The 17473-nt window shown below is 32.2% G+C and overlaps 4 protein-coding genes across 4 annotated transcripts; 2 read left to right on the forward strand and 2 right to left on the reverse strand.

Moving 5' to 3' along the window:
• Positions 1-2897: 2897 nt before the first annotated feature.
• LOC124911039 lies at positions 2898-3563 on the reverse strand. The gene is made up of 2 exons (XM_047451534.1): positions 3291-3563; positions 2898-3242 (listed from the first exon to the last, which is right to left on the reverse strand). Exons 1-2 carry the CDS (start codon positions 3561-3563, stop codon positions 2898-2900), a joined length of 618 nt encoding a protein of 205 aa, XP_047307490.1.
• Positions 3564-8691: 5128 nt separating this feature from the next.
• Positions 8692-12170, forward strand: LOC124920149 (serine/threonine-protein kinase PCRK1-like). The gene is made up of 5 exons (XM_047460566.1): positions 8692-8841; positions 9988-10405; positions 10494-10757; positions 10855-10977; positions 11525-12170. Exons 2-5 carry the CDS (start codon positions 10010-10012, stop codon positions 11978-11980), a joined length of 1239 nt encoding a protein of 412 aa, XP_047316522.1. The 5' UTR covers positions 8692-8841; positions 9988-10009; the 3' UTR covers positions 11981-12170.
• A 1286-nt stretch (positions 12171-13456) lies between these two features.
• LOC124920150 (OVARIAN TUMOR DOMAIN-containing deubiquitinating enzyme 12-like) lies at positions 13457-16717 on the forward strand. The gene is made up of 10 exons (XM_047460567.1): positions 13457-13703; positions 13839-14230; positions 14672-14745; positions 15201-15255; positions 15378-15452; positions 15542-15615; positions 15708-15756; positions 15841-15925; positions 16005-16061; positions 16526-16717. Exons 2-10 carry the CDS (start codon positions 13859-13861, stop codon positions 16591-16593), a joined length of 909 nt encoding a protein of 302 aa, XP_047316523.1. The 5' UTR covers positions 13457-13703; positions 13839-13858; the 3' UTR covers positions 16594-16717.
• LOC124920151 (transcription factor TCP11-like) lies at positions 16676-17428 on the reverse strand. Its single transcript, XM_047460568.1, has one exon. It carries the CDS (start codon positions 17337-17339, stop codon positions 16815-16817), a length of 525 nt encoding a protein of 174 aa, XP_047316524.1. The 5' UTR covers positions 17340-17428; the 3' UTR covers positions 16676-16814.
• Between the last annotated feature and the right edge of the window lie 45 nt (positions 17429-17473).

A 17473-nucleotide genomic window follows, 5' to 3' on the forward strand; every position in this document is an offset into this window, starting at 1 on the left:
AATAGTAATCGGTATCCCATGCAACCTCAATATTTCTTTGACATACAATCGTGTTAAATTGTCCATCGAGAATCCAGTTGGAATTGCTAGAAAGTGAGCAGATTTTGTTAACCTATCAACAATTACCCATACAACTGAATTATTCCTCTTTGTCCTCGGCATTCCGGATACAAAGTCCATAGAGATATCTTCCCATTTCCACTGCGGAATGGGTAAAGGGTGTAGTAAGCTTGCGGGGCGTTGATGTTCTGCTTTCACTTGTTCACATGTCAAACATTCCGAGACATATTGAGCAATTTCTCTCTTCATGTTGTTCCACCAATAGTGCTCCTTTAAGTCTCGATACATCTTGGTACTACCGGGATGAACAGTGTATCTAGAGTAATGCGCTTCCTCTAATATTTATTTCTTTAAAACATCATTTTGAGGAACAAATAACCGGTTGTGAAAACGCAAAACTCCATCTTTATCAAGTTGAAATCCCTTTACAGCCTCAGACTCCATATCTCCTTTGATTTTAATAATTTGAGAATCATCTTGTTGAGAGCTTTTAACCTTCTCAATTAACATAGGACGAATCACAATATTTGAAATCAAACTTGGCTCCTCTCTTGATGGATGCCTACTCAAAGCATCAGCTACGACATTAGCTTTTCCGGGATGGTAACTTATCGTCAAATTATAGTCTTGAATTAGATCCAGCCACCTCCTCTGTCGCATATTCAATTCACTTTGGGTGAAGATATACTTCAAACTCTTATGATCGGTATAAATCTCGACTTTTGGACCATACAAGAAATGTCGCCAAATCTTCAATGCAAATACTACCGCTGCTAATTCCAGATCATGGGTAGGATAATTACGTTCATGTGGTTTTAACTACCGAGATGCATAAGCAATAACATGCTTGTTTTGCATTAACACACATCCCAAACCTTTATTTGAAGCATCACAATACACATAAAAATCTTCACTTTCAGAAGGTATGGTTAGAACAGGTGCCATAATCAATCGTCTTTTGAGTTCTTGAAAACTCCATTCACATTCTGTTGACCATTCAAATTTTACGCCTTTTGTGTCAAGCGAGTAAGTGGTGATGCAATTTGAGAAAACCCTTTAACAAATCTCCTGTAGTAACCTGCCAAACCCAAGAAACTACGTATCTCTGAAACAGTATATGGTCTATGTCATTCAGATACCGCTTCCACCTTTTTAGGATCAACACATATTCCATCCTTAGATATAACGTGTCCTAGAAATGCGATATTATTCAACTAGAACTCACACTTAGAAAATTTAGCATACAACTGATTTTCTCTCAAAGCCTGGAGTACTATTCTGAGATGTTTCTCGTGCTCTTCTTCAGATTTAGAATACACCAATATGTCATCAATAAAGATTATCACGAATTCATCTAGAAATGATTTGAATACTCTATTCATAAGATTCATAAAAGCAGTTGGAGCATTCGTCAAGCCAAAAGGCATTACCACGTACTCATAATGTCCATATCTTGTTCAAAATGTTATCTTGGCAATATCAGCCGGTTTAATCTTTAACTGATGATAACCTGATCAGAGATCAACCTTGCTAAAAACTTGTGCTCCTTTCAACTGATCAAACAAGTCATCAATTCTCGGTAACAGATATTTGTTCTTAATAGTTACCTTATTAAGCCCTTAATAATCAATGCAAAGCCTCATTGTCTCATCCTTCTTTTTCACGAAAAGAACAGGAGCTCCCCATGGGGAAACACTTGGCCTGATGTACCCCTTTTGCAATAGTTCTTCCAATTGATTTCGTAATTCTTTCAATTCTACCGGAGCCATACGATACGGATTCTTCGTTATTGGAGTTGTTCCAGGCACTACATCAATTGCAAATTCTACTTCTCTATCAGGAGGTAAACCTTGCAATTCATTTGGAAACACATCTGGATATTCATTTATGATCGGAAAAGTTTCTAAGGATTTCTCATTCTTTTCGGTACCCCATAACACCACCAGATAGCATTCGCAACCCTTTCTAATCATGCATTTTGCTTCTAAAGAGCATATCATCTTTGGAGGAATAACAACTTTACTTCCCATAAAAGAAAATATAGGTTGTTCGGGAATTTGAAATATTATCCTCTTTTTATGACAATCAACTTTAGCAAAGTTGTGAGCTAACCAATCCATCCCCAAAATGATATCGAAACCATGCATATCTAGTATCGTAAGATCTACTGGTAACACTTTATCTCCTATATGTACTTCTCGAGACTTACAAATTAGGTTTGCAATTATTTTATCACCCAATGGTGTTTCTACACTTATACTCACGTCTCGAGGTTCAGTATTCCAATTATGCTTTTTGATAAAGGTTTGAGAAATAAAAGAATCAGTAGCACCAGAATCAAATAACACTAAAGCATAAGCGGAAGAAACATAAAGAGTAGCTGAGACCACAGCGTTAGACGCACGCGCTTGCTCGACATTCATTGTAGAAAACACTCTAGCTTGGCCTCCTAATGTCTGTCCCATTTTCTGATTTTTATTGGGAAAGGGTCTTCGATTCATGGAATTTCCTGTCTCACGCGCATTAGGCTAAGTGAATGGCTTTCTAAAGCGTGGACAATTTGCTCTCAAGTGACCATGTTGCCCACATAAAACACATGCTCCTGATAGCCAACAACAATCTTCCATGCGATGGTTTCCAGAACAATGCGAACATTGCACAGACGACGATGAATTATGTGAAGGCACATTTCTAGAGGCTTGAGCCGGACTACTCGCAGAAAAGAGCCTTCTATTCTGGAATGAGTTTCGATTTCCTTCATTGGCACTTTGATGACTTCTTTTCTTCGAGTTCGCCTCATCAATCCTTCTCGTAATACGCAACTCCCTTTCAATCAATCATGCCTTATCAACCACCTCAATGAAAGTGTTAAGCTCAAAAGGAACCACAACTTGCCTAATGTGGGGACTCAACCCCATTTCAAACTTTCTCGCCTTCGTAATCTCACTTCCCATCCATGATTGAGCAAACTTTGCTAATTCCACAAACCGAGCTTGGTATTCAGTAACAGTCATATTTCCCTGTTTTAGATTTATGAATTCCATCTCTTTCTCTTGCCTCAAGCTCTTGGGAAAGTAGGTGTTGTAAAAAGCTTTCTTAAATGTATCCCATGAGAGTGTACTTGTATCGCGCTCGTATGTTTGCTTCTCCAACTCCCACCAGTCGCTTGTATTCCCTTGTAACTAAAATATTATAAATCGTACCTTTTCCACATCGTAACATTTGAGTACATCGAAGAACTTCTCCAACTCTTTTATCCACTTGTCAGCTTTTAGCGGATCGCTACTACCATCAAAGTATGGTGGAGCCAATTTCTTGAATTCAGAAAACTTATTTGTCGGTGCATGTTGTTGTGCTATTCCTGACATAACTCTGACGATATCCTCAACTATTACCGCTCTAGAGGTCTCCCCCTCCTCTTGACTTACGGGTCCATTTGGTTCATTGGTATCACGTCTTCTCCTTGTACGTCGTGCAAAACCGGCAAGCACTTCATCATCCATTCCTACATCATTAACACCATTATTAAACCTTATGCTCTGATACCGCTAAAGTTGTCACGCCACGAACCGAGTCGTGACCAGCCGCCGCATGTCATCTCCTTGAAATACACTTAAATATAATATGCAAGGCTAACATAATTCTTTACTAACTTTCTTAATCAAAATATCACCCTTATTTCATTAACCAAAAACTCTTTCAGCTACAATATGTTCTTGCCACCTCATCAAAAATCCAAAAATACAAGGTGACAATGCTACCATCTTAAGGTTTACAAAATACATCGTTCTAACTCTCCCTTAATACACTACTCTAAGGAGAGGGCTAACTTTTCTTACCAAAAGTAGATCGATATCCAAGTCTTCACTGTCCAGTAAATTCTGTTACTTGATTTTCCTTCTCTGAAAGGAGGAACCATTAAAATGGGTGAGCCAAACTTGTCCAGTAAGAAAATCATAATTTCATTACAGTTGGATTAAGAGACATTTAATATAAGTATAGAAAGATCAAACCTTTATTGAAAATATAATACGTATTGTTAATAACCAATATACTTTTTTCTATAAAACTCTGGGATAGTGATAATGACTACATTATTGTGATAACTCATTACCATCAACCAGGACTTTAATGTCCTGCGTTGACTCATTAACCATCAATGAGGATTTGGGGGTCCTATATTGACTCGTTAGCCATCAATCAGGATTTGGAGGTCCTGCATTGACTCATTAACCATCAACCGGACGTGACTGTCACGCGTTGACTCATTACCGGTATAAGCACTCGAGGCATTAATAACTATTATCAAATAAATAAGTACAGACTTCTATCCAGAGTAATAAAATCATTCTTGTATTATTCACATAATCAAATCAATACATATGTATCAGTCTTTCATAAAGCATTTAGCATTGGCTTATCAAAAATACTTTATCAACTAGTTTCGCAAATCATTTTTATAAATCACATTATCAAGTCACTTCTATCAAACGTTTTATCAAATTCTTTTATCAAAACATTTTCATGTCAACTTGATCCATAAGTTTAAAAACACATTTTAATAAAAACCATTTTATCACCATAATCATATTTTAATAAAATAAACTGTAAGAATGTATGATTTCTTACCTAACCCCCAAATATCTAGTTATTTTCACTCTTAAGCTCTACCAACTATCCTTTGTTATTTTCAAATGGGCCTTTGACACTTTCTTCCTTCAATTATCAAATTAAACTCAAATCAGTCTTTATATTTTCACTTACTAATAATCCATATCATTTACTTCCTTAAAGCCAACAATCCTTTTCATTCTCTTCCAATAAACATTCAAATTTATACATAAACCCTAAATACCTTTTCTCATCTTCAAGTTTATCCAAAACCAAATAATCCATATTCCTTCATTCTTTGTTTTCTCTTCCTCCTTCCTAAACAATAAACAACCTTAAATCATTCAACCATATCAAACAAATCAATTTCATTATTTCTTCCAGTAACTCCATTTCAATTATAACCCTAATACATTCATAACCTTATCAAATCCACCATTTACTTACCTTTAATTCAAATGAGTTGTTGATGAAGGAATTGATTTGTTGAAAGAGGTGATATGTTGATGAAATGATGATCTGATGAAGATGATCGACTGAAGAAGATAAGGTAGGAAGCTTGCTGGGTTTTTTGAAATGAAATAAGACAGAGAGATGGGCTGATCAATATATCCCTTTTAAAATTCTGCCACCTACGTTGACAACATTCACAAATATTTTCTTCCTTTGCTCTTTTGATTGCTTAAATCATTCTGGATAGCCAATAAGTTTGAAACAACTTTCTTGAATATGCCCTTTCAATCCACAATGTTTGCAATTTGTATTTTTGTAAGAACTTTGAGAAGTTTTTCCTTTGTTTGCTCCAACCTTAATATTCCTTACTTGACTAGTAGTCATTATCTTTTCAACAACAAGAGACAGGCACTTTTATCAAAGTCAAGATTTTTATTCTCTTCATTTATTATGTGAAGAGTACTGAAACTCTCTGTTTAATTTTCATCAATTTTTCATTTCATCTTAACATTCAAAAACATAGTATATGCCTTGTAAACTGTAAGAGATGAATCAACAACAAAAATTTGATCAATAGTGTGCTCATAACGATCATTGAGTCTCATTAGAAATTGAAGCAATTTTTCATCTTTATCATTTTGAACAGTATACTATCTGCATTTCATATTTGTAATTTCCTTTTTTATTCCAAATCTTCTAAGTTCTAACTATGAAATCATTCATTTCTAAAATACTCCTACTTTCTTTTTAAATATATATATATATATATATATATATATATATATATATATATAAAAAGATATTATAGTAATTTAATAAATTAAAAATCTAAATAACATACTTTCTTATCTATTGAACAAAATCCTAAAATAAAAAAAAATGTCAAAACTAATTTATTTTAATTATTTATTCTCAAATTGACTAGATGATCTACTATTCAAACTCAATCTTTCATTTTTTTTACATATTTTTTTTAAATACATTCTAAATTTACTTATTTTTATTTAAATTAAATTAATTTTTTTTTATAAATTTAATTATTTACATTTTAATAGGGTTTAAAATTTTGGTCAATTTTAGGTTAACGGTTTGACAGATTAATGGGGGTGAACAATACTAACATGAATTGTTTAGTAATTCGGATCAAAATTTTTAACATGAACTTGACATGTTTAATTGTGATTGACCCGAACCTAACTCGTTTGACCCGATTTACCTAACTCAACTCGAACCAAACTCGATGTAATTAATTCACATCTTTATGTTTTAAATTAAAATGATATAACTCAAAACAAAAATGAAGTTAAATTACAAATCCACTTATAAAAAAAATGAGTGGGTGAGTGAATAGGAAAAAAATAACACAAAACTAAAAAAAAAAATGACCTGATTTTGATATATTTATTAATTAAGTTAAACAGGTCGACGTGATTTTGACCCGAACAAAAAAATACATTATTCTAACCTGTATTTTTCTTGTTCGGTCCGGATCGTATTTTCGTGTATGGTCCAAAATTGTTAACCCTACATTTTAATATATATTTATACATTTAAATTATTATTTTATATAATATAATAAGTATTTACTTAATCAGTTAAAAAAACAAATGTTTATTAAATATTTTGACAATACTAAATTTTACAATAATTTTTGTGATTATCTAATTTATTAATTTAAACTTTATTTCAATCTAAGTGTTAATTTTATATTGAATTTACTGTTACCAATTTTTTGTCAATTATGTAATAATTATGATTAGGTTTATTTTTATTACAAACGAAATAGAAATCATTTTATTTGATTTACAATAAATATATAATAAATATAAATAATTTGTTACAATTAAACCAATAAATTTTGAAGAAATGATGATTAAATAATTAAATCAAAATAAATGAATGGATTTGTTTTTTTAGAATTGATGACTCATTTGCAGTCAAATCAGACTTTCCTATGAGTCAACTTATTTATCAAAACTTTGATGTATCTAATTCTTCACATATGGTTTCAAATTAAAATAACATCGACTCAAAATAAAAATAAAGTTAAATCATAAATTCATTTATAAAAAATTTATAAAAGAAATTGAATAAATAAATAAAAAAGAATAACACAAAACTCAACTAAAAAAAATTATAAACGGAATATTGGGTCTACTTTGAGTTATTTCAGGTAGACCCTATTTTAACATGTTTATTAATTAGGTTAAACAGGTCGGCCTGATTTTAACCCAAACAAAAAAATACATTACCCTAACTTATTTTTTCGTGTTTGGTCCGGGTCGTGTATTCGTGTCAGGTCCAAAATTATCGGCCCTACATTTTAATATATATTTATGCATTAAATTATTATGTTTTATAATATAATAAATATTTACTTAATCAGTTAAAAAAAATATTAAATATTTTAGCAATACTAATTTTACAATAACTTTTTGTGATTATCTAATTCTTTAACTTAAACTTTATTTCAATTAAGTGTTAATTTTATACTAAATTATTGTTACCAACTTTTTCTCAATTATGTAATAATTATGATTAGGTTCATTTTGATTACAAACATATGAAATAGAAATCATTTTATTTTATGTACAATAAATATATAATAAATATAAATAACTTGTTACAATATTTTAACTAATAAATTTTGAAGAAGTTAGGATTAAATAGTTAAGCCAAAATAAAAGAATGAATTTTTTTTATTTTTTTTTAGAGAATTGATTCAAATAAGACTTTCTTCCCTAACTCAACTCGTTTATCAAACTCGATTTAATTAATTTAAGTTTTTTGTTTCAAATTAAAATGACATCAATTAAAAAAAATGAAGTTAAATCACAAATTCATTTATAAAAAAATTTACAAAAGAAAATGAGTGAGTGAATAATAAAAAATAACACAAAAATCAATAAAATAAATTTATAAAAAAATTATCGGATCTACTTTGGGTCATTTCATGTCGATTCGATTTTGACTGGTTTATTCGATTTTGACTGGTTTATTAATAATTAGGTTAAACATGATGACCTGATTTTGACCCGAATAAAAAAATACATTAGGTAACCTGTTTTTTTTGCTCGATCAAGTCATATTTTCGTGTCTGGTCCATAATTGTTTGCCAATATATATTTTATACATTTAAATTATTATTTTATATAATATAACAAATATTTACTTAATCAGTTATAAAAGTTTTTATTAAATATTTTGGTAATACTAAATCTTACAATAACTTTTTGTGTTTATTATCTAATTCTTTAATTTAAATTTTATTTCATTCAAGTGTTAATTTTATACTAAATTATTGTTACCAACCTTTTCTCAATTATGTAATAATTATGATTAGGTTCATTCTGATTACAAACATGTGAAATAGAAATCATTTTATTTGATTTACAATAAAAATAAATAATTTGTTACAATATTTTAACAGGATGGAGAAGAAAGAGTAATAATTAAATAATTAAACCGAAACAAATGAATGGATTTATTTCAATAAAGAATTGATGATTCTTTCATCTGTCTCATTCGCAGTCAAATAAGACTTTCTTCCCTCCCTCTTCAAAGGGATAATTAGTGATGATGAATTTCTGGCTGTGTCCCACCATTATTTGGCCAATTCTTGACGGTGTATCAACACCTGTTCATCAAGTTACTCTCGTCGCATTCTCTGGTTTGGTTGGTGATCTGACTTTCGTCTTTTGAAGACTATTTTCACAGGTTTTTCTTATAACTCTTCCGTTTTCTATGTGAGACTGTTTGAATGTGTGTTTTTGTTCAAACTTTGCTAGAAGAATTATGGGTTATACATCATGAGGATCGTTGTTGGTGAATTAGTTCCTTGTTTGCTTTTCTTGGCATTAAGATGTGTTCATAATTAGGTTATTCAATTCAACTAAGCATAATCTTTGGTCTTCTTAAGAATTGGGTTGTGTTCTGATTTCAGTGATTTGGATCTGAACTTTAGAGTTTATTCAATTTTACCTTACTTTAGTTAAAACTTTAATCTTTAGTCAATATAATCATATCAGTGAATGTTGTGAAGTTATTTGGCATCAAATAATGTAATGCTAATTTCATTTTTCTCACTGTTGGTAACCAATCGCATGAGAGTTGTGAAATCAGGGAATGTTTGAAGTTATTTGGATAATACATCATGAGGATAGTTGTTGGCGAATTAGTTCCTTGTTTGCTTTTCTTAGCATTAAGATGTGTTCATAGTTAGGTTATCCAATCCAACTAAGCATAATCTTTGTTCTTCTTAAGAATTAGGTTGTGTTCTGATTTCAGTGATTTGGATCTGAACTTTAGAGTTCATTCAATTTTACCTTACTTTAGTTAAAACCTTAATCTTTAGTCAATATAATCATATCAGTGAATGTTGTGAAGTTATTTGGCATCAAATAATGTAATGCTAATTTCATTTTTCTCACTGTTGGTAACCAATCGTATGAGAGTTGTGAAAAAACTTAATATCTGGTTAATATCATCAAATCAGGGGATGTTTGAAGTTATTTGGATAATACATCATGAGGATAGTTGTTGGCAAATTAGTTCCTTGTTTGCTTTTCTTAGCATTAAGATGTGTTCATAGTTAGGTTATCCAATCCAACTAAGCATAATCTTTGTTCTTCTTAAGAATTAGGTTGTGTTCTGATTTCAGTGATTTGGATCTGAACTTTAGAGTTCATTCAATTTTACCTTATTTTAGTTAAAACCTTAATCTCTTGTCAATATAATCATATCAGTGAATGTTGTGAAGTTATGTGAGAGTTGTGAAAAAACTTAATATCTGGTCAATATCATCAAATCAGGGAATGTTTGAAGTTATTTGGCATCTGAATTTTCTCATTGTTACCAATGTAGTGTGAAAGTTGTGGTTAACTAAATGAATGCGATGAAGTGTTTCCCGTGGTGCTATGGAGGAGTAAAGAAGGAAGAAAAGAACATAAGGACAACTTCAGTTCCGTTTACAAATTCAACTTTAACTGACCTTGATTTCAAGGCATTTAGCTCTGAAGTGAACTCACAAAATGTGTCTGGCACAAGCACAGACACAGATTCCATGGGGAGAACATCGATTCCTTATCTTTCGCAAAGGCCTAGTAATCTGAGAGTATTCACTTTTTCAGAGCTGAAGTTAGCTACCAAGAATTTTAGCCGAACTACCAAAATCGGAGAGGGTGGATTTGGTTGTGTGTACAAAGGTATGATTAGAAGTTCTGAAGATCCACAGAAGAAACTTGACATTGCTGTTAAACAGCTAGGAAAAAGAGGACACCAGGTAAACACTAAAAACTTCCCTCTTTTAGGATCATCTGCAGTCTGCAGACAATTTTTTGATCAATCAAATGGAAAATTTAATTTGTCAGGGACATAAGGAATGGGTGAATGAAGTTAACTTTCTAGGAATAGTAGAACATCCAAACCTTGTCAAACTATTAGGATACTGTGCTGAAGATGATGAGAGGGGAATCCAACGTCTTCTAGTTTATGAATACTTGCCTAACGGAAGCGTTGAGGATCACTTATCCTCTAGGGTAGTCGACGTGCCTCTAACGTGGGTAATGAGATTGAAAGTAGCACGAGATGCAGCTAAAGGATTAGCTCACTTACATGAAGGCATGGAATTTCAGGTCTTCTTTAATCTTTTTTACTCATTGTTTTCATTCTTAATTTAAATCCTTACCTCTCGAGTGTATATATATAAATGTCTTAAATGCTTTTGTATAGATCATATTTAGAGATTTCAAGTCGTCAAACATTCTTCTAGACGAGGAATGGAATGCTAAGCTGTCAGACTTTGGATTGGCTAGATTAGGCCCTGAAGAAGGATTTACCCATGTCTCAACTGGGGTATGTTTTTAGATTTCCCGAACTTGCCATCTTCCATTGCCTTGTTTGATGAACTCTTATCTCATTAGTAATCACTTCATCATTCAAATCATCAAAAACTTGTTTTGTGAAAGTTTAATAGTTGGATTTCTTTGAGTACCCTTCGAATGGTAAGTGAAAATGATTTGAAAACTATAAATAAGAAGGGTATTTTAGGCATTGTTTGATCTGGGTTATTTGAATTAATCTCAAATAACCCACTATCTTATCATCAACAACATCATTCAAATAATCAATCAGCTAAAATACCCTCTATTTTTTATTATATATTTATACCCTTAAGTTCTTTCACTAAATAAACCAATTTTCATTAACCTATCCCAAGATCCAACAAGGCTGTAGTGTTGTAGTGTTTTAGTTAGTTGATTATTTGTTTGATCGAAGTCATTTAATCCAAATAACCCAGGTTATCCACTTTTTCATCTCCAAAAGACGGATTATTTGAAAGAAAAAGCCTACATCAAACGAGATTTGTCTTTGTTGATTGAATTTGTGCTAATTCCATTAGGTTGTGGGAACACTGGGATATGCAGCACCCGAATATATGCAAACTGGGCATCTCACATCAAAGAGCGATGTATGGGGCTATGGGGTTTTCCTTTTCGAACTTATCACGGGTAGGCGTCCACTAGATCGTAACCGCCCTTCAAGCGAACAGAATTTGTTGATATGGATAAGGCCATATGTACAAGATACAAAGAAGTTTCATCAGATTCTTGATCCAAGGCTTGACTGGAAACATTCTTTGAAGTCTGCATATAAACTCGCAAGTGTCGCTAACAAGTGTCTGAACAGACACGCAAAATCTCGCTTGAAGATGAGTGAAGTGTCGAATATGGTAAATGAGATTCTTGAATCTTATAAAGACACGACAAGTTTGGATCAGGAAGAAAGTAAGGAGATGGAAGAGGAAAAGATACCGGGAGAAGATATCGGTTGCTTTAGTCGAATGCTGTCTTGTTGAAGAATTTTAGTTTAAATTTTTTATGGATTTCTTCCATGGTTGTCAATTGAAGATTTGTTGTATGTATATTACTTGTTTTGTATCTAGAAGATTGCTTCACTTTTTTTCCTCCATTTGATTAGTAGGAATTGTTTACAATTGGTGTATAATGACATCATTTTCTTTAATTGGTGTAAAATGTTTATTATTAGGAATTGAAAACACATTAATTAAAAAGTGAGAAGTTTAATTGGATCTACATTATATAGTTATAAAAAACAACTATAATTTAAAATTGTCTCATCCACTTTCAAAAGGCCATAAACTTTATAGAATCATCAAAAGGTGGTTATTGCAAATTGCAAAACTTTCAATTAAATAAACTTCTTTATGGTTATCTTAAATAGTATTTTGATGTGATTGCAAATTAATGCTTAGTCCATGAAGAATGTTGTCAAATCAATCAATAAATAAATATAATGTTGGCCTTATTTGTAGATTATTTTTAAGAGATTAGATTAGTATGAATATTTTATAACTTTTAGATTTAATTTCTAATCAAACCTTTTAAATTGAAATAGGCTATATTGATTAGTTTCATATTTATATATATATATATATGGAAAGAAAATAAAACTCTTTAAAAAAATTTCCAATTAAAGTTGAAAAGTCATTTAGTTTTAACTTTTAATGTCGTTTTTAATGTTGGAGTGTTTCATTTATATTTTCATCATTCATATTTGAGATAATTTTTTGTTTTTTTTGACATTTTATTTAATAGTATCGTTTGATATTCATACTCTCCATTGTGTTGATAATCTTTTCTCGAGTCCCCGTCCGTCTTATTCTTAAGACTAAAAGAGACGAAAAATCTAATCTAAAGTTATTTTTCATTTTTTTAATAAAAAATTAATTTTATATATTAAAGTCTTTTAGATACATTAGAAATTATGGGATGTAAAAATATATTGATATTTGTATAATTTTCTCATTATTTTGATTATATATATATATATATATATATATATATAAATATAATTATAATATGCTAACATGACTAATACAACTATAACATTTACTTCAACTCAAAACGTTTTAACTGAAAATCAAACATGTGACATTACCTTAAATCATAAGTAACCTAACGTTTTAAGTGAAAATCGAACATGTGACCTTACCTTAAACCCTAAGTATAATCGAACATATGATAAATGATTTGGAGAGGAAATATGAAAGAGAATAACGTAGCACAATCTAATTAGTCGAAAAATTGAATCTTTTTACTTTTTTTCAATAAGTAATGACAAGTTATTCTCCCAAATCGAATAGACACTTAAAAAATAAACATATAAACATAACCCATCAATTATCATTTAACAGACCATTTTTCGTTAAAATGACAAGTCGCCCAGGAAACAATTTTTGATCTGTCAGCCCGTGACAATGGTCGTCTACTCCATCCAGCCAGATGGTTGTATATATATATATATAAATCAGCTTAAATCGCATTTCTACCTTTCTTGCCGTCCAAAACCCATCCAGACTTTACGTAACAGTTCTTCCCACTCTAATTCACCCTCCTTCAATCGCTACCACTACCGAATCGATTCGAATCCTTCCTTCCATACAGGTTCTTCCTTCCACCATCATCATTACTTTATTCTTTTTCCTTCTAATCCTCCATTTTACATCTATCTCTTTCAATTCAACCCTCTGATTCCCATTTCAATTGCGTCAATTTTAGGTAACCTCCTTTCTTATCTCTACATCATCATATACCTAATAATTTCATCTTATGCATATCTAGATTTTACATCTCTAAGTTAATTGTAAAGAATATGGGGTAGAAGAATGTATTCTAACTGGATGAAATTTTCAGATAAAAGGAAATAAATAACCATGTGCGAGCCAGATTCTGAAGTAGCGAGATGGGGACTCAATCTTCTTGATGTTGAACAGATTTTCAGTTCAACATATTACGGTGACAATAGCCAACATGATAAACACATATGTCCTGAACAATATAGTTCTCGAGATACCCGTGTTGATGCAGAGAATGATGAGATTATTGCGCATACTCTTCATGAAGAATTCTCGCAATTAACTGTTGAAGAAGATGATATGGGTCCGCCTTCAAGTTCGTGTTCGAGTCCTGGAGAAAAATCGTGTGATGGAGAAGAGGAGGAGGAGTATTATAATTTGGAGATAACAGATGAATCTGCATGGGATGGAGAAGTGGAAAAGAGATTGAATCAAATTGTACCTATTCCTGTGAGTGGAACTTTCTATATTTTTATATTGAAATGTTACTGTCATTTATGCTTGTTATCTTTAAATCTTACTAATAAATGCTCTTTTTCGGTCTCACTTTATGCCTTTTTTTAAACAAAGACAAGGATAAACTTGTCTTGTTTTACCAGTTTATTGAACAAAGAAACACTTTACTGGTTTGTTTACCCGGATTCTCGCGTCTGGTGACATTAATTGGATTGTCTACAAATGTGTAAATCGCCACTTTTTACTTTCTTCTCCATTAAAACGTGTTCACTGGACAATATGTGACCGGATTCTTAATCAGAGATGGATTGGAAGTCTTGCATTTCCATGCTTGTACAGAAGATAATTGGTTTCATTATTCTGTGTTGCTAGCTATTCTAGTTCTTAGGTTTTTCGAGAGCTAATTTTTCTCCAATTGTTTATTATCAAATGCAGCATGTTCCCAGAATTAATGGTGATATACCTTCCATTGATGAAGCTACCTCTGATCATCAAAGGCTATTGAACAGGTTCTTTTTTATTTGGTTTTATTTGGTGCTATTCTCATGTCCCATCATTGGTAGTTGTCGTGGGGATAATCTTGATGTTACTTATAATCACTTACACCCTAAATCTTAATCCAACATAAACATGACTTTAAAATTCGCCTTACAAACCCCTGCTTATAGCTCGAGAGATGGACTAAGAATAGTGCACTATGAATTCTGGCTCATACGATGTTAAGAAAGAAAGGGAAGAAGAAAGCAGTTTCCGGAGAAAATCTTTAAATGCAATAATTGCTTACCTTTATCCTCTTGGCAAATCAGATATTGGACTTCTCTCAATAAGATAGGAAGCTAGAATTTCAGCAAAATTATAGTTGCTATTCATCTCGAGATTTTGTTCTTGTTTGCGTATTGTCTATTGTTGAACTAACTGATTTATATTGAATTGTAAAATACTTATGATGTGTATTCTAATACAGATTACAATTGTATGATTTAGTTGAGTGCAAAGTTCAAGGAGATGGTAATTGTCAGGTCAGTATTGTATTTCCTTATTTTGAATGTTATTTACTTACTATTCTTGCCTCATCAGTTTCAATTTGAATCTGTAACATGTAATATTTTATTTTTGAAAAATGAGTTTCTTTTTCCTTCAGTTTCGTGCCTTGTCAGATCAATTCTATCGTAGCCCAGAACATCACAAGTTTGTGAGACAACAAGTTGTAAATCAGGTGGTTATCCACTTTTTTTTTTTTTTACGAAAAAACATACTCAATTCTCGTTTCCAAAATGTTAATTTTGAATATTTTGTCGCTGCCAGCTCAAGTCTGACAGGGAGGTTTATGAAGGCTATGTGCCTATGGAATATAATGAATATTTGAAGAAGATGTCCAAGTATTGTTCTTCTTCGTTCCTTTTTTTATCCCTTCTCATTATATCTTCTTCTCGATTGGGTAATATTCACGCCCTCTTAACTCATCATCCAGGAGTGGCGAGTGGGGAGATCACGTAACATTGCAGGCAGCTGCTGACGCTGTATGTATCGTTATTCATCAACGATGTCCATTTGATTATGTATCTATTTTTTGTTGGCTAACAGTTAAAACTGTTATACTGCAGTACGGTGTAAAAATTATCATCTTCACATCATTCAAGGATACTTGTTCCATTGAAATCCAGCCCAAGGAGCAGAAATCTAAACGAGGTATGTCTTATATTTGAAGGTTATTGATTACTGAAAGCTGTTTGGAATTTATTTAGAATTTGAATTATATGTTTTGCAGTCATTTTCTTGAGCTTTTGGGCTGAAGTTCATTACAACTCCATTTATCCCCAAGGAGGTAACATTCTCTGATTGATGAATAATCTATTAATCAGTATTTAACTACAACTCTAAAAGATTCTACACAGCTACACATTTTTTATGTCAAACTCAAGATTTTGTTTACAAAAGTAAAGACCTCGTATGACCAATTGGGTATGTCTATTCAATCCAACAACTATAAACAAACAACTTAGAGTAATGATATAGAGCGGAAATTTGGTGTCATGAATGGTGTCGAGAATGATGTATCAACACGTGTTAAGTTCAATCACATATTGTCACACCATTCCCGACACCATTCATGACACCAAATTCCCGCTCTCTATAATTACTCTAAGTTGTTTATTTATCATTATAGAAAGCTAACACAGATTGGACTAGTTCAATTCGGGTTTATAGTATTATCGCGTTTAGAGAATAAGCTAAATCAAACTAGGGCATGTCATGTGTAAGTAATTGTCTTGTATTTTTGGAAAACAGAACAGCAACTGCCATGTGATATTAAGAGGAAGAAAAGATGGTGGCAATTTGGAAGCAAGCATTATTAAGTAACAACAGTAAATTGATTGATTTCTTGAGCTTTTTATGCTCAAGAAATTCAAATATTATTATCTTATATGTAATAATAATAATAATAATTCAATTCTATATATCATAATTATATGGTTGATTTCACCTCTATTAATAAAATACAATTTTGTGACTACACCCAAAAGTGTTTGCTAGATTAGCTTACATAATAAACCTTAAAAAGAAGCAATTTTTACATTTACATTTTCTGCTGTCTCTGTTCTTCATCATCAGTCGCCGGCTGAAGTAGTAAAGCCGTAAAAGGCATATGTCTGAAATTATTACCTGGAAAATCAAGACCCATTTGCATAGATTGACATAAATCCAACGTACAATTTGGAGGCGGTGGACCCATAAACATCCGATGATCATCGGTCGTTGTTGGCGGTTGAACTGACGGACCTGGAATCAACGAGATGGGTTGTGAAGGAATGATTCCGGTACCGGTGGCGGCGATAATGGAAGGTTCGGCTTGACGTAGGAGCCATTCGATTGTTTCTCCATCTGATCGATGACCTAGTTCACGAGTCAGTTGAAAGATCCGGGCTGCACATAAAGCTGGCATTCGAACACGACGACCACGGCCATTGACTTTAGTATGTCGGTCCTTGGATGTTTTGGATGACTTCTTGTTGACTGACAATTGATGGGTCCCACGTTGGACGGCGGCGGCGGTTGTGGTTGTGTTGGTGGAACAAGTGTGGAGGACCATTTCTGAAGACATGATAGGGGGGACGGGTAGGGTTTGTGTAGATACAAAAGGAATGATTTTTTTAGGGTTTCTTGGAAAAGGAGGAGGAAGAAGAAGAAGAATGGAGAAATAGGATTTGATTGGACCCCACCAAAATTGAAAACCTT

This window comes from Impatiens glandulifera, chromosome 1 (assembly GCF_907164915.1).
Source record: "Impatiens glandulifera chromosome 1, dImpGla2.1, whole genome shotgun sequence".
NCBI classification, from domain to species: Eukaryota; Viridiplantae; Streptophyta; class Magnoliopsida; order Ericales; family Balsaminaceae; genus Impatiens; species Impatiens glandulifera.

What these genes read in the sequence shown, in the direction of transcription:
- LOC124911039 (XM_047451534.1), bottom strand. Translation starts at nt 3,563, where the DNA reads ATGGATGATGAAGTGCTTGCCGGTTTTGCACGACGTACAAGGAGAAGA. An exon ending in AGTTGGAGAAGTTCTTCGAT is followed by an intron (nt 3,243 to 3,290) that starts GTACTCAAATGT and finishes ATAATATTTTAG; the next exon opens with TTACAAGGGAATACAAGCGA.
- LOC124920149 (XM_047460566.1), top strand. Translation starts at nt 10,010, where the DNA reads ATGAATGCGATGAAGTGTTTCCCGTGGTGCTATGGAGGAGTAAAGAAG. An exon ending in TAGGAAAAAGAGGACACCAG is followed by an intron (nt 10,406 to 10,493) that starts GTAAACACTAAA and finishes TTAATTTGTCAG; the next exon opens with GGACATAAGGAATGGGTGAA. An exon ending in ATGAAGGCATGGAATTTCAG is followed by an intron (nt 10,758 to 10,854) that starts GTCTTCTTTAAT and finishes GCTTTTGTATAG; the next exon opens with ATCATATTTAGAGATTTCAA.
- LOC124920150 (XM_047460567.1), top strand. Translation starts at nt 13,859, where the DNA reads ATGTGCGAGCCAGATTCTGAAGTAGCGAGATGGGGACTCAATCTTCTT. An exon ending in GGAGCAGAAATCTAAACGAG is followed by an intron (nt 15,926 to 16,004) that starts GTATGTCTTATA and finishes TATGTTTTGCAG; the next exon opens with TCATTTTCTTGAGCTTTTGG. An exon ending in CTCCATTTATCCCCAAGGAG is followed by an intron (nt 16,062 to 16,525) that starts GTAACATTCTCT and finishes TTTGGAAAACAG; the next exon opens with AACAGCAACTGCCATGTGAT.
- LOC124920151 (XM_047460568.1), bottom strand. Translation starts at nt 17,339, where the DNA reads ATGTCTTCAGAAATGGTCCTCCACACTTGTTCCACCAACACAACCACA.